This window comes from Oncorhynchus nerka, linkage group LG9a, assembly GCF_034236695.1.
Source record: "Oncorhynchus nerka isolate Pitt River linkage group LG9a, Oner_Uvic_2.0, whole genome shotgun sequence".
In the NCBI taxonomy this organism is placed as follows: domain Eukaryota; kingdom Metazoa; phylum Chordata; class Actinopteri; order Salmoniformes; family Salmonidae; genus Oncorhynchus; species Oncorhynchus nerka.
In genome coordinates this window covers 48,376,775-48,390,031 of record NC_088404.1, presented here as the reverse complement: position 1 = coordinate 48,390,031, position 13,257 = coordinate 48,376,775, and the positions used below count along the sequence as shown (strand labels likewise).

Genomic DNA, 13,257 nt, shown 5'->3' with positions numbered 1-13,257 from the left:
AGGGCTTTCTCCTATAGAGCTACATTTTTATGGAACGGTCTGCCTATCCATGTGAGAGACGCAGACTCGGTCTCAACCTTTAAGTCTTTATTGAAGACTCATCTCTTCAGTAGGTCCAATGATTGAGTGTAGTCTGGCCAGGGGTGTGAAGGTGAACGGAAAGGCACTGAAGGGACGAACCGCCCTTGCTGTCTCTGCCTGGTTGAACCAGACCTGTGGAGGTCTTGGCTGATTTCTTTTGATTTTTCATTGATGTCAAGGAAAGAGGCACTGAGTTTGAAGGTAGGCCTTGAAATACATCCACAGGTACACCTCCAATTGACTCAAATGATCAGAAGCTTCTAAAGCCATGACATAATTTTCTGGAATTTTCCCATTTGTTTAAAAGGTAGTCAACTTAGTGTATGTAAACTTCTGACCCACTGGAACTGTGATACAGTGAATTATAAGTGAAATAATCTGTAAACAATTGTTGGAAAAATTACTTTTGTGATGCACAATGTAGATGTCCTAACCGACTTGACAAAACTAGTTTATTAACAAGATATTTGTGGAGTGGTTGAAAAATGAGTTTTAATGACTCCAACCTAAGTGTATGTAATCTGTCGACTTCAACTGTAGTTTACCAGTTTGCAAGCAAATCTGCTTCAGAAAGCTCACAAGTCTAGTAGATCTCCACCATCAAAGACAACAAATTAAACAAATGTTCTATCATTCTCGTCCTCCCTTTTATAATCAAGTTGAGCTGTATTCTATGGAAAACCCCTACTGCAATAACTGCACAAGTTGCTTCATTTGGAAGCTTTCAAGTGTGTTTACTTCTCAACCGCCCTCAAATCGCGTCTCCTTACCCTGAAGCGATTGGCTGTGGTTAAAGTAACACAAAAATGCAAGCTCAAAAGTTTGCAAAGCGATAAGTTTTATTTTTTTATGAACTTACCAAAGCGATCAGCAGAAGCTCAAACATGCAACAAACAAAATATGCAATGATCTGATAACTACCGGTGACTGACAAGACACCTGTTAATGTAGGTCAAAGTTCACTTTTGGTTCGGTCTCTTACCAAAGTTCAGCATCGAGTGAGTCTCACGTAGCAGTGTAGCTCGCTTCAACAGGAAGCTGTACACTAGAGCCCTGCACAGGCATTCATTTTAAGTCAGAGCTCTAGCCATGACCGAGACGTTCAGGCCCTTACCTACCTCCGGCCCAATTGCTTCTGCCAAATATAAGGCTCGGCCCTGCTCTAAATAACTTCAGTTAGTAAATCCATTAGCTGCTCCTCTCGGTCGGTCACTCGCTCCTGCACGTTGCTCACTCTGTCCATACACTTCTCATTCTCTGGGCAGCAGGCAACCATAGGCCCCACCCGACTAGGTTACTACTTTAGGTGGTGCTGTAGTTTTACAGGATCTTGACAGAGTGGAGAGATTAGGAGAAAAACTTGCGGAAAATAAATCAAAATGGAGACTGGCATCACGCAAACATTTTTATTAAAAGGACTGACATAAAATAACTTTACAGAAATTATAGACGAGTTACATGAATCTAATCTTAAATAATTGTTCACAATGGAGTTTAGAGTGCAGAAGTCAACGTTCAACAACTTTTGTTTTTATTGCTTCAAAGAGGTCACCAAATCCCTAGACACACATTTCAACTTTGCTTCTCGTGTTCACGCCCCCCACTCCCAATTAATTCCCTCCCTCAAACGCGGATAAAACTCAAGTGATACACAACATGGAGGAAAACAAAAAATAAAGTGTTCTGAAAACAATCTCCAATAAACAAACGAAAAACAGCCACAAAAAAATGGCTCCAGATCAGCTCCAGTCTGGTTCTTTATCATGACCAAAACATTAATCTGATTCTGATTCAAACCCAAATCTGCAAGTTCTGCATATGCTCCCCTCTCACTCGCCCATGGGTGTTCCCATCTTCCACCACCATCTTTTGACCTGAGTGTTCAGTATTGCAGTAATCTCCTCCCCATTCCAAACGGCGTGTTCTGATTCAGAATGAGGAATTCCGGAACCTCATCAAGAGAACTGGATCTGCTGCACTCCAGGAATCTGGAGGAACGAGAGCAGAACTTACATGTAGAGATCTGTATTTCTCACTTCTTTATGGTTAGCTGCAAGCCATGGGTTACCCAGATGTTTCTTCTATTACATATTCATTAATCGTGATTTAACATTTTCCGGGGTGCACAAATTGTGCATGGGTGTGTACTTTTGTGGTGGTGGTGAGTCAGATGGCCCCTGTGCACATGGGTGTGTCCCCAGAGAGGTGCGGGACGGGACGCCTGTGCCACTGCAACCAGCGCCCCGACTGATGGTGCAACTCATCACTCTCACGTGTTTGGTCTTTAATGAGTACTAGCAGCGTGCATGGAGACTCAGGAGAAACCTTACCTGTTGGTACGAGGTGGTGTAAACCATGACATTCTGTTGTTGTCCATCAGCAGTTATTATTCCAGCAGGCAACTGGCTCGCTGTAAGAGGAAACAGATCAATTGAAGTATGGTAGCAACTGAAAGGGAAGAGTTTGGAGATTAGGGGAAAATTATTAGACCAAAGATGAGGACGACAGTTAACCTGACAACGGAATCCAAAACATTACTGTTGATTTGATATGCATTTTACATTTACTGTACTTTGCCGCATTTATTGAAAACAAAATCAGAAAATACTCTGGATAAATTCAGTAACATGATGAGAATATTCCTGGAAAATGTGGGGTAGGTGTAACATTTGACAAAAAAATGGCAAGGGTTTGAGTGAGAGGACTAACTGGTGTCTCCAAGTGGCTACACACCTCTCCAACATATGCACAGTTCGTTCCTAAGTCATTTCAACGCACTTGTATGACTCACTTGTAGTTTATTTGTTTGGAACATAACCCTAAATCCCCGCCATCACACAATTACTGTTGTTTACACAATCCAAAAACGTCCGATTATAAATCGCCAGCTGGGCATAATTTGAAAGCTTGTTATACTGTAAACATGGCTAGCTAAGTTATAAAATCTGACCTTACAGTATTAGGCTTTCACAAGGGTATTCAGTGAAACAGATCGTAATTTTGGTGCGCATAGCAAGGAGTCATGAGTGCATAGAGGTGCGTGTTCTGCAGCGAATTGTCTTAGGCTCATTCTATTCAGAACAACCCAGGGTATGACGCCATGTCATCTTGTAACTGTACATCAAGCATCGTGATCATAAACGTTGACACTGTATATGACATGAGATTTATGATATGGAAATGTGATGGGCAAATTTGGACTCACAGGTTTTTGGCTTGGTTCTATGACATCAAAGCGGTATTTATTAGAATCCTCAATGTGTTATCTTTCAACATACATCGAGCCCTCTTCATTTACAGCATTTGTCACTCAGAAAACAACAAAACATTTGCAAACGTTGCCCAATTAGTGGGAGGGATGGGGGCAACTTCTTGTTACGTGCAGTGCTCAAGTTCAGAGCGGTTGTCAGTCAAAACCCATACAGCACAGTGCTTGAACTCTGATGTCATTTATAGCACAGATAGCTTGCTGGTCCATGTTCTTACTATCTGTATTTGGGCAGTAAAGAGAGAGTGTCGGTTTCAGAAGATTTTCAATTAATTAATTACTTTTAGCAACATTTAAGTGCTTTATAATGGTGTGTACTTTTTTTGACAGTTCTTCAGAAGATTTTCATGTGTTGCGACGAGGGCCCACGAGGAGGATATGCGCGACGGGGGCGATTTACAATTAAACATTAACACATGAACCAGAGTCACCCTTCCTGCCCTTGAGTGGGTTACCAGAGTCACCGGAATGTGCTTCATTATATGACGGGCCATAAAGGACATCAGGGACCATTCCTTAAGTGCTAAACCTCAGCTGAATCTGTTAATGAATGGTGTGGCGGTTGAACAAGTTGAGGAGACTAAATTACTTGGCGTTACCTTAGATTGTAAACTGTCATGGTCAAAACATAGATTAAACGGTTGCAAAGATGGGGAGAGGTCTAGCCGTAATAAAGAGATGCTCTGCTTTTTTGACACCACACTCCAAAAAGCAAGGTCTGCAGGCTCTAGTTTTGCCTAATCTTAATTATTGTCCAGTCATGTGGTCCTATGCTGCAAAGAACGACCTAGTTAAGCTGCAGCTGGCCTAGAATGGAGCGGCACGTTTTGCTCTTAATTGTAATCAGAGGGCTGATATAAATACTTTGCATGCCAGTCTCTCTTAGCTAAGAATTGAGGGGAGACTGTTTCTTATAAAAAATAAGTGATGCAGTCAATGTGTTGAAAATCCCAAATTGTTTGCATTGTCAACTTTCACACAGCTCTGACACACACTTATCCCACCAGACATGCCACCAAGGGTCTTTTCATAGTCCCCAAATCCAGAACAAATTCAAGAAAACATACAGTATTATATAGAGCCCTTATTGCATGGAACTTCCTTCCATCTCATATTGCTCAAATAAACTGTAAACCTGGTTTCAAAAATCAGATAAAGCAACACCTCGTGGCACAACGCCTCTCCCCTATTGGACCTAGATAGTTTGTGTGTATGCATTGATATGTAGGTAACGTGTGCCTTTTTAAAAATGTATGTAGTTCTTTTCTTGTCTAATGATGTTCTGTATTATGTTTCATGTATTGTGTGGACCCCAGGAAGAGTAGCTGCTGCTTTTACAACAGCTAACAGGGATCCTAATAAAATACCAAATCTCATCTGTTTCCCCCCCCATTTCTTTCCGACCCCGAGTGCCACCTGCAGTCAAAAATATATCTCTGTGAACAAAGAGCAAAAAAGGGTGCTAACGCCAGAACATAAGAGTTCCTTATCAATGTATTAAACAGAAAAACTCACGTTTTGGTATGAACCATTTGGTTTTTCCCATGTTATTAAAAGTATAATATGCATTTTTACTATAAACATATAATGTATGCAACTTATTCAAGTCATGTTTAGAATTATGAATAGCCTATTTCCTTTTAAGATAGAAATTGTCCTCTGAACAGAAGGAAAAAAAACCTGAACTCTTATGAGGAAATCTCAGCTTTATCTCATATGAACATTAAACACGTTGAGTTCTCTGAATCAACGGGTCGTTCCTAATGTCACACTGTCCGGCCATTAGAGCCCGCCTTCTGTCAGTCTCCCTATAAATGAGAGGACTTACTAAACATATAATAGAATAAAGGAGAATCAAGTTGTGTCATTGGCCTACACACAATACCGCATAATGTCAAAGTGGAATTCTGTTGTTTTTTTAATGTTTACAAAATTGAAAAGCTGAAATGTCTTGAGTCAATAAGTATTCTTCCCCTTTGTTATGGCAAGCCTAAAAAAGTTCAGGAGTAGACATTTCCTTAACAAGTCTCATAATAAGTTGCATGGACTACCTCGTCTCTGTACCCCGCACATACAAGTATCCGTCCCTCAGTCGAGCAGTGAATTTCAAACACAGATTCAACCACATAGACCAGGGAGGTTTTCCAATGCCTCGCAAAGGGCACCTATTGGTAGATGGGTACAAATAAAAAAGCAGACATCGCATATCACTTTGAGCATGGTGAAGTTATTCATTGAAATTTGGAGGGTGTATCAATACACCCAGTCACTACAAAGACACAGGCGTCCTTCCTAACTTAGTTGCTGAAGAGGATGGAAACCTCTCAGGGATTTCACCATGAGGCCAATGATGACTTTAAAACAGTTAATTCTCTCTTATTACAGTCATTAAACTAAGGATGGATCAACAACATTGTAGTTACTCCACAATACTAACCTAAATGACAGATGGAAAAGGAAGCCTGTACAGAACACAAATATTCCAAAACATACATCCTGCTTGCAATAAAGCACTAAAGTAAAACTGAAAATAACCTGTCAAAGAAATTAACTTCATGTGTTGAATACAAAGCACTGTTAGGGGCAAATCCAACAAAACATCACTGAGTACCACTCTTCATATTTTCAACATGATGCAGCCACCACCATGCTTATGTTTTATCATTCTTTCATAAAAAGAAACGTAGAGCTACACACAGGCAAAATCCAAGAGGAAAACCTGGTTTAATCTGCTTTCCAACAGACACTAGGAGACAAATTCACCTTTCAGCAGGACCATAACCTAAAACACAATAGGTTTCTGGTTTAGGCCCCGGGCCACTAATCTCTAGGTTACTGCCTAATAATCTATTGTCCTAGGGAGACCAGGATGAAAGGCCTATCTCTTATCTGTTGATCTTCAGGGGAGGATTATGACTGGGTCCAGGGGGGAAGAACTGCAGTAAATAAGGCCATGAAAGTCAACTGGACCATAAACTAGCTGATGACCCTGTCACATAAATAACAAAGGAGTACATTTATACATACAGCACTTCTCATCCTTTCATCTAGGCCTAATCATTGCGCTTTTAACAGAGTGCTGGAGGAAGATAACGACAGTTGATACTTTCTATGAGGATTGAGGCCCCACTTACCGAAGCTGTCATCCGTGAGTTCTTCTCCGAGTCCCTCCGTTACAGATACGCCTCCGATTCCCTTCTCCCCTTTCATCGCCTATAGATACACATTAAGAACGTGTTAGTATTTAACATTGAGCTGTATTTCCACAGCATCAACCGTGTGATATGTTAAAGGGGAATGGAAACACTGATTTACAACGCCAGCTGTAAACCGTCATATTGGCATTGTTGCGTAAATGGCAGGAGAGCATTTTGGAACTCCCCAAAATGGCTGAATTTACAGAGTAGCTCCAAGTCTGCGAATTAGTTTATTACAGAGAATTAAATAATTGTTAGTTAGGGAGCCAATAAACCTACTGAAACCGTTCATGTTTGAGCAAATCGTTGCCCCAGATCAAAGAGTCTATTCTCGTAGCAATAACAACACAGATATGCCGCCTGAAACACCTCAGCTAGAGGGTTGGAGTAGGCAAACACAAACTGGTGTGAGTGCGGATGCTGCCAGGTAATGGCTAGAGTATGAGTGTGTGTGTTGTAGAGATGGTGGTGATACAGCACAAAATCCCAGCGGATGGTGCCTGGCTCCTGTCAGTCTGTCTGGATGACGATGTAGTTGTTGAACGCGTCACTAATCCTTACGAAGGACTTCCTGGCTGAAGAGGTTACTCGTCCAGTCAGCAGTCGATATGCCAGTTAAATAATTTGTGAAATTTTGCTTGATTATCAATTGTTTAAGGTTATTATCAGTAGTGGGTAGGTGTCCAATATATGTAGTATTCGTTATAGTATTCTATAACGCTGTTTATCATCAGCGCTGTTTGGCGAGTAGGTAACACATTTACCTTTAGATTAGACGACCAGAGTTCGAATCGTAGACATCATGATTCATGAAATCTCATTCTAACCAATAATGGGGCGTGCTCATTATAAATACATTGTGATTTAGTTTAAGGTATCAGACTAACTTTTCTTATGATTTTGTTTGCAGAGCATACAGGCTGGCAGCTTATCGCCAGTTCACCCTATGGAGGGACACAAGGGAGAATAGCCAGAAGCAAAGGCATTGATTAAAATTAATTTAGTAAATCTAGCCTAAGACATATACCTAATGCCTGGGTCTTATGTAAAAAAATAGTATGAGTTAGCTTGTCCACTGTAACAACAGGTTCAAGTGTAACCAGATAAACTTGCTTTGAAGATAAAACTACTTTCAATGCGCACTAACCCGGTGTCCCTGTCGCTAGAGTAGTGACTTCAACTAGTTTTGGCTGCCTTCTATTGGAAAGGAATGGTACCTACACTGGAAACTAGTAGGCAGAGTCAAAGTAGACTTCAATAATATATGCCATTTAGCAGACACCTTTATCCAAAGCAAACTGGGTACATGGTAGTGGAAACAGATCACAATTTTGATATCATGGATGGTCAGTCCTTGCATCTATAACTCTGTCTATGAATTTGAGAGGGCTTACATTTCTCCGGCCCTATCCCTCAGCTTTTTACCAAAAGAAGAGCAGGGGGCCTCTGTTGTTGTTTCTACAGCTGAATGCCACATTAAGAAGTTAAAATGTAGATTAAATACACACCAAAATATGCTACAGATACTATAAAAATGTCCCATCACTCAGACAGTGAATACACAGCATCCAGCACAGCAAACAATCAATTGTATTTTTACAAAAGCTCCTTTTACATCAAAATAATAACCAGAGTGGTTAGAGGGTGCAACAGTTCAACACTTCAGAAGCAAATGTCAGTTGGCTTTTCATAGCTGAGCATTCATAGGTTGAGAGAGTCGAAACAGCAGAACTGGGACAAGGTAGGTAGCACATCCATTGAAAAGAGTTTAAAAAAAAACATAAGCGGGAAAACTATTCCACTCGGATTCCCTTTATGGATGGGTGTATCTTTGAATTGGCTGTTGAATGGCCTGCTCCTTCTCCATTTTCGGAACACCATCCCGCTTCCCCAAAGTGATTGATAGTATATCTTGGCTCACACTGAGATGATTGTGATTCTGAGCTCTCAGGTCCATACAGCGAGTTATGGTCTTCACTGATCTCACTCTCCGTCAGCTCCATCTGTGGCATATAGGGGCAGGACTCGATTGTATACTGATGGTTCTGAGCGCAATCTAGCTGGGCCCAGAGCTCTTTAGTGATGGTCCCGCTGGACTTCTTCTCCACCGCAGCACAGGAACACTCTGGCACCAGGTGGTCAGTTTGGCATGCTGCACTAACTGTACCTTCCTGTTGGAAGAAAACAATTAAGGCATCTATTAGGCTAGTTAAATAGAATTACTGCATATACTTGAAATAAACAATAGCCTTAGAAATAACACAGATTTGCAAGTACCACCTCTGCCTCCTGCACAGGCTCCTCTAGGATGAAAACATTTCAGGGATGAAGATGTCATCCTGAAAACAAACAAAATGTTTTGTTAAGACAACTGAACCCAAATATATCAGTTGGCATTAACAAGCTACCTGTCCTGTGTGCCTTGTCAACACACACACACAATAGAGGGACATTTATTTTTCAGCAAACATTAGCTATGTCAACTTCAGTCTCGCTAAATGAGGTGGAGCTAACAAAAGATTACAAAAATAAATCTGTCAACAAAATGTATTACAGTACTTGACTATCTGAGATGGAAGCTTGCTACAGTAACTAACGTTACCTAATATCAGGGGTACACAGATAAACTGTGTTGCAATTTTAGTTGCAGTTGAGTTGCTTGCTAACGTTATTTGTTGGGGGGGTGTTACACAAAACACTTCAGATGCAATTAGCTTGTTACCTTCATCTCGTGTCAAACGCTAGCCTGGCCCTTCATCGTGAAGTCTCCCTCCGAAGTGCTGTCTGCAGATCCTGCAAGCTCGAGCTGGCACGTCCTTCCTCTTCAGGACATGGAGCCACTTCTTCAAAAGTTGTAGGTCCTTGGGCAGCCGATGGAAGTTTAGAGGGATTTTTTGGAGCCAATTCATACAGCCGGGGGCTGTTTGAATTGCCACTTGTTGTCGCCATCTTCATTGTCAACGCCTATCCTCACTCACTCTCTTCGATTCACTCCGTGCGCAAATTCAATACCACAGACAATTTGCTGATTCCTGCCAGTGACGCACTGGCGTCAGTCGTTTCTATGGCAATTTAAAATGGTGCTGATCATTGCTCAAATAAACCTGGTCGACCATCAAAACACTAAATATAGAGATGTTTTCATGTTAAATGCACGTTTAGTATTAGTGGATTGAATATATATATATATATATATCTCTTTGCTTAGATCTACTCCTGAAGTGTTTGCATTCCCCTTTAATGGCCAGGTAAGGGAAGAACACAGCAACATCAAGCCCTTTGTGTTTGAGTCAAGGCCATACATAGAGACTTCCTGAGAACTCGAGAACGCACCAGTCCACAGGCAAATGTCTTAGGTCGAGAAATTGCACGCACGCACACCCAGGCTCTCTCTCCCATCTCACTCTCACCTCTCTGAACTTCTGAAGGTAGAGTTTCAGGGGCTCCACGTACATGTCGAAGCCCAGGGTGGACATGGCAAACAGGATGTCCTCGCCGTTGATGGTCTTCCTCTTCTCCTGGTGGCAGCGCTCACTGGCCTCCGACGTGATGAAGCTGATGAACTCGCTGACACACTCCTGCACACACTCCTTGGCATCTTTTGCTATCTGGACAGAATGAATAGGAAAAGGTGGATGTGTCAAAATGCTGCCTAAAAAGGTTGATTTTGTGGCAATTACATTCAGGGCCGGTTTCCTGGACACAGATTAACAAGCAGTGATGGGGGGGGGGGGGGGGTGATATGATATTTTGGGATGATATTTCAATATTTGAATATATATTTCTTATTTTCCAGCATTAGCTTGAGCTAGTCAGCACAAACATTATGATATTTGTCATCCTATAGCTTCTCTTTTTAAGTGATCCAACATGTTTTCAGCACTTGTATTATCAAAACTCGTTTTCTCAATCTCTCTCGTCTCTCTGCAGCTGACATATAATGACCAATATGTGTGGAACATCAAATTGCAATAAATATCAACTCAGCAAAAAAAGAAACATCCTCACTGTCAAGTGAGTATATTAGGAGGGGGTCCAAATCAAAAGTACTGCATTGCATCTCCTCCTCCTTCTTGCTGTGAGATGTTACCCCACTCTTCCACCAAAGCACCTGCAAGTTCCCGGACATTTCTGGGGGGAATAGCCCTAGCCCTCTCCCTCTGATTCAACAGGTCCCAAACGTGCTCAATGGGATTGATACGGGCTTTTCGCTGGCCATGGTAGAACACTGACATTCCTGTCTTGCAGGAAATCACGCACAGAACGAGCAGCATGGCTGGTGGCATTGTCATGCTGGAGGGGCATGTCAGGATGAGCCTGCAGGAAGGGCGAGGGAGGATGTTACGGATACAGTTATCCTGTGTGTGTGTGTATCCTGTGTGTGTTTCTTTTCTCTCCTTCTCCCCTCACAGGTGAAAACCATCACTCCCCAATCAGTCAACAATCAAAAGACACACCTCCTCCTATTTCCTACCCTATCACAGTTCCTTCCCCATGGTTTAAAAACCCCATCATTTGTTTGCTCTATAGCTCAATCTCTAGCGCAATCTCTCTGTAAATGCCATGTCTGTAGGTCTCTGTGTTTCACTCTCGCTTTGTGTCGTAACCTCTCTTTTGTTTAAGCACCTCATAGCACTTTGTCATCACCTGTGAGTATTGTTTTTGGTTATGGTGTTTGTTTGCTGGTGGGAAAAGGGGGAAACCAAGACAAGTCGCCCATGGGCATACACTACCCGTAGGTGAACTTTGTTAAATACACTAGTTAGAACTGGGCGGACCACCCACTGTATTTTTGGTTAGTTAGTTAGCTGTTGTTAAAGTAGGCTAGTCTCGCTTAGGAGTGTTTTTGAATACTTATTGTTTCTTTTCTTGGGTCCAGCTCAGCCCCTTTTCCTGCTCTCCCCATTACCGTGTGTTTATAAATAAACCTAGAGTTTGACGGTAGATTTCTGTTGTCGTGGTTATTTCGTTCACACTTTTACTTTGTCACAATAATAATTTGCATGAGTTATGTTACGGGTCTCATTACCATCCCCCCTAGACTGTCGGGCCAAAAGGGATTCGTAACAGAGGAGGATCTCAATCCCATTGCGCACGTCTGGGGAGGATGTCTTCCCTGTAACACACAGCGTTGAGATTGCCTCCAATGACCACAAGCTCAGTCCGATGATGCTGTGACACACCGCCCAAGACCACGACGGACCCTCCATCACCAAATCAATCCCACTCCAGAGTACAGGCCTCGGTGTAACGTGAATCCGACCATCACCCCTGGTGAGACAAACCATGACTCGTCAGTGAAGAGCACTTTTTGCCGATCCTGGCTGGTCCAGCGATGGTGGGTTTGTGCCCATAGGCAACATTGTTGCCGGTGATGTCTGGTGAGGACCTGCCGTACAACAGGCCTACAAGCCCTCAGTCCAGCCTCTCTCAGCCTATTGCAGACAGTCTGAGCACTGATGGAGGGATTGTGCTTTCCTGGTGTAACTCGGGCAGTTGTTGTTGCCATCCTGTACCTGTCCCACAGGTGTGATGTTCGGATGTACAGATCCTGTTACCGTGGTATGCCACTGCGAGGACGATCAGCTGTCCATCCTGTCTCCCTGTAGCGCTGTCTTAGGCATCTCACAGGTCAGACATTGCAATTTATTGCCCTGGCCACATCTGCAGTCCTCATGCCTCCTTGCAGCATGCCTAAGGCATTGTTCACGCAGATGAGCAGGGACCCTGGGCATCTTTCTTTTGGTGTCTTTCAGAGTCAGTAGAAAGGCCTCTTTAGTGTCCTAAGTTTTCAGAACTGTGACCTTAATTGCCTACCGCCTGTAAGCTGTTGGTTTCTTAACGACCGTTCCACAGGTGCGTGTTCATTAATTTTTCATGGTTCATTGAACAAGCATGGGAAACAGTGTTTAAACCCTTTACAGTGAAGATATTTTGATTTTTACAAATTATCTTGAAGGGGACGTTTCTTTTTTTTCTGAGTTTAGAATCTAGAAAATCGCAAAATATATTGTATCGGCACCCAAGTATTGTGATATCGTATTGTGAGGTACGTGAGGCAATTCCCAGCCTTAATAAAAATGCATGGTTATTGGAGAATCTCTGGAAAGTGTGTCCGGGAAACCACCCATCAGTGTTCAAATTTGATGTGTTGTTATCCTCTCTAGGCTCTCTAGACATGATCGTCCCACCTGGCTAACATCCGGTGTAATTGCAGAGCGCAAAAATTCTAAATACACCATTCGTAATATTAAACATTCTTGTAAATACATGTATCTTACATCATTTAAAACATACATTTCTTGTTAATCCAACCGAAGTGTCAGATTTCAAAAAGGCTTTACGGCGAAAGCATACCATGCGATAATCTGAGGACAGCGCCCGGCACACACAAGTATTACTAGCATTTTTCAACCAAATATTAGCATCACGAAAGTCAGAAAAGGCAATCAAATAATCATTTACATTTGAAGATCTTATTTTGGCAATACAAAAGGTCAAATCTTCACAATAAATGGTTGTTTTGTTCGATAAATCCATTTTTATAGCATACATTTTGTAAACGGCTTGTGTCATGAATTCTGTCTCCAACTTTCAACAAACCATTGCAAGTATTACTCACACTAAATTTACGTTTATCTAGTCATGTTTGGTTTCATTGCGATCCTCTTTTTGTTAGTAACACAACCATACATGATGGTTCTTTTTGCG

The 13,257-nt window shown here is 42.0% G+C and overlaps 1 protein-coding gene, 1 long non-coding RNA gene and 1 other non-coding gene across 6 annotated transcripts in view; all 3 read right to left on the bottom strand.

Annotated features, from left to right (window-relative positions):
* Positions 1-1,473: 1,473 nt before the first annotated feature.
* Positions 1,474-13,257, bottom strand: part of LOC115134441 (nuclear transcription factor Y subunit beta) — a 37,165-nt gene continuing 25,381 nt past the window's right edge. For 2 of the 3 annotated variants that reach the window (XM_029668408.2, XM_029668409.2), the window contains exons 4-7: positions 9,957-10,154; positions 6,484-6,562; positions 2,412-2,491; positions 1,474-2,069 (exon numbers count right to left, since the gene is read on the bottom strand). In XM_029668408.2, coding sequence (XP_029524268.1) covers positions 2,037-2,069; positions 2,412-2,491; positions 6,484-6,562; positions 9,957-10,154 — 390 coding nt within the window. In that variant the 3' untranslated portion in view covers positions 1,474-2,036. Of the gene's footprint in view, positions 2,070-2,411; positions 2,492-5,400; positions 5,515-6,483; positions 6,563-9,956; positions 10,155-13,257 lie in introns of those variants that run through there. The other variant, XR_010464732.1, reaches the window with a different exon arrangement.
* Positions 2,242-2,355, bottom strand: LOC115134899 (small nucleolar RNA SNORD67). The gene has a single exon (XR_003864405.1). It is a non-coding gene; the product is annotated as a small nucleolar RNA SNORD67 (small nucleolar RNA).
* Positions 7,812-9,950, bottom strand: LOC135573410 (uncharacterized). Of its 2 annotated transcripts, XR_010464734.1 has the most exons (3): positions 9,269-9,950; positions 8,827-8,885; positions 7,812-8,717 (listed from the first exon to the last, which is right to left on the bottom strand). It is a non-coding gene; the product is annotated as an uncharacterized LOC135573410 (long non-coding RNA). The 2 variants fall into 2 exon arrangements; XR_010464733.1 differs by having other exon boundaries at positions 7,812-8,885.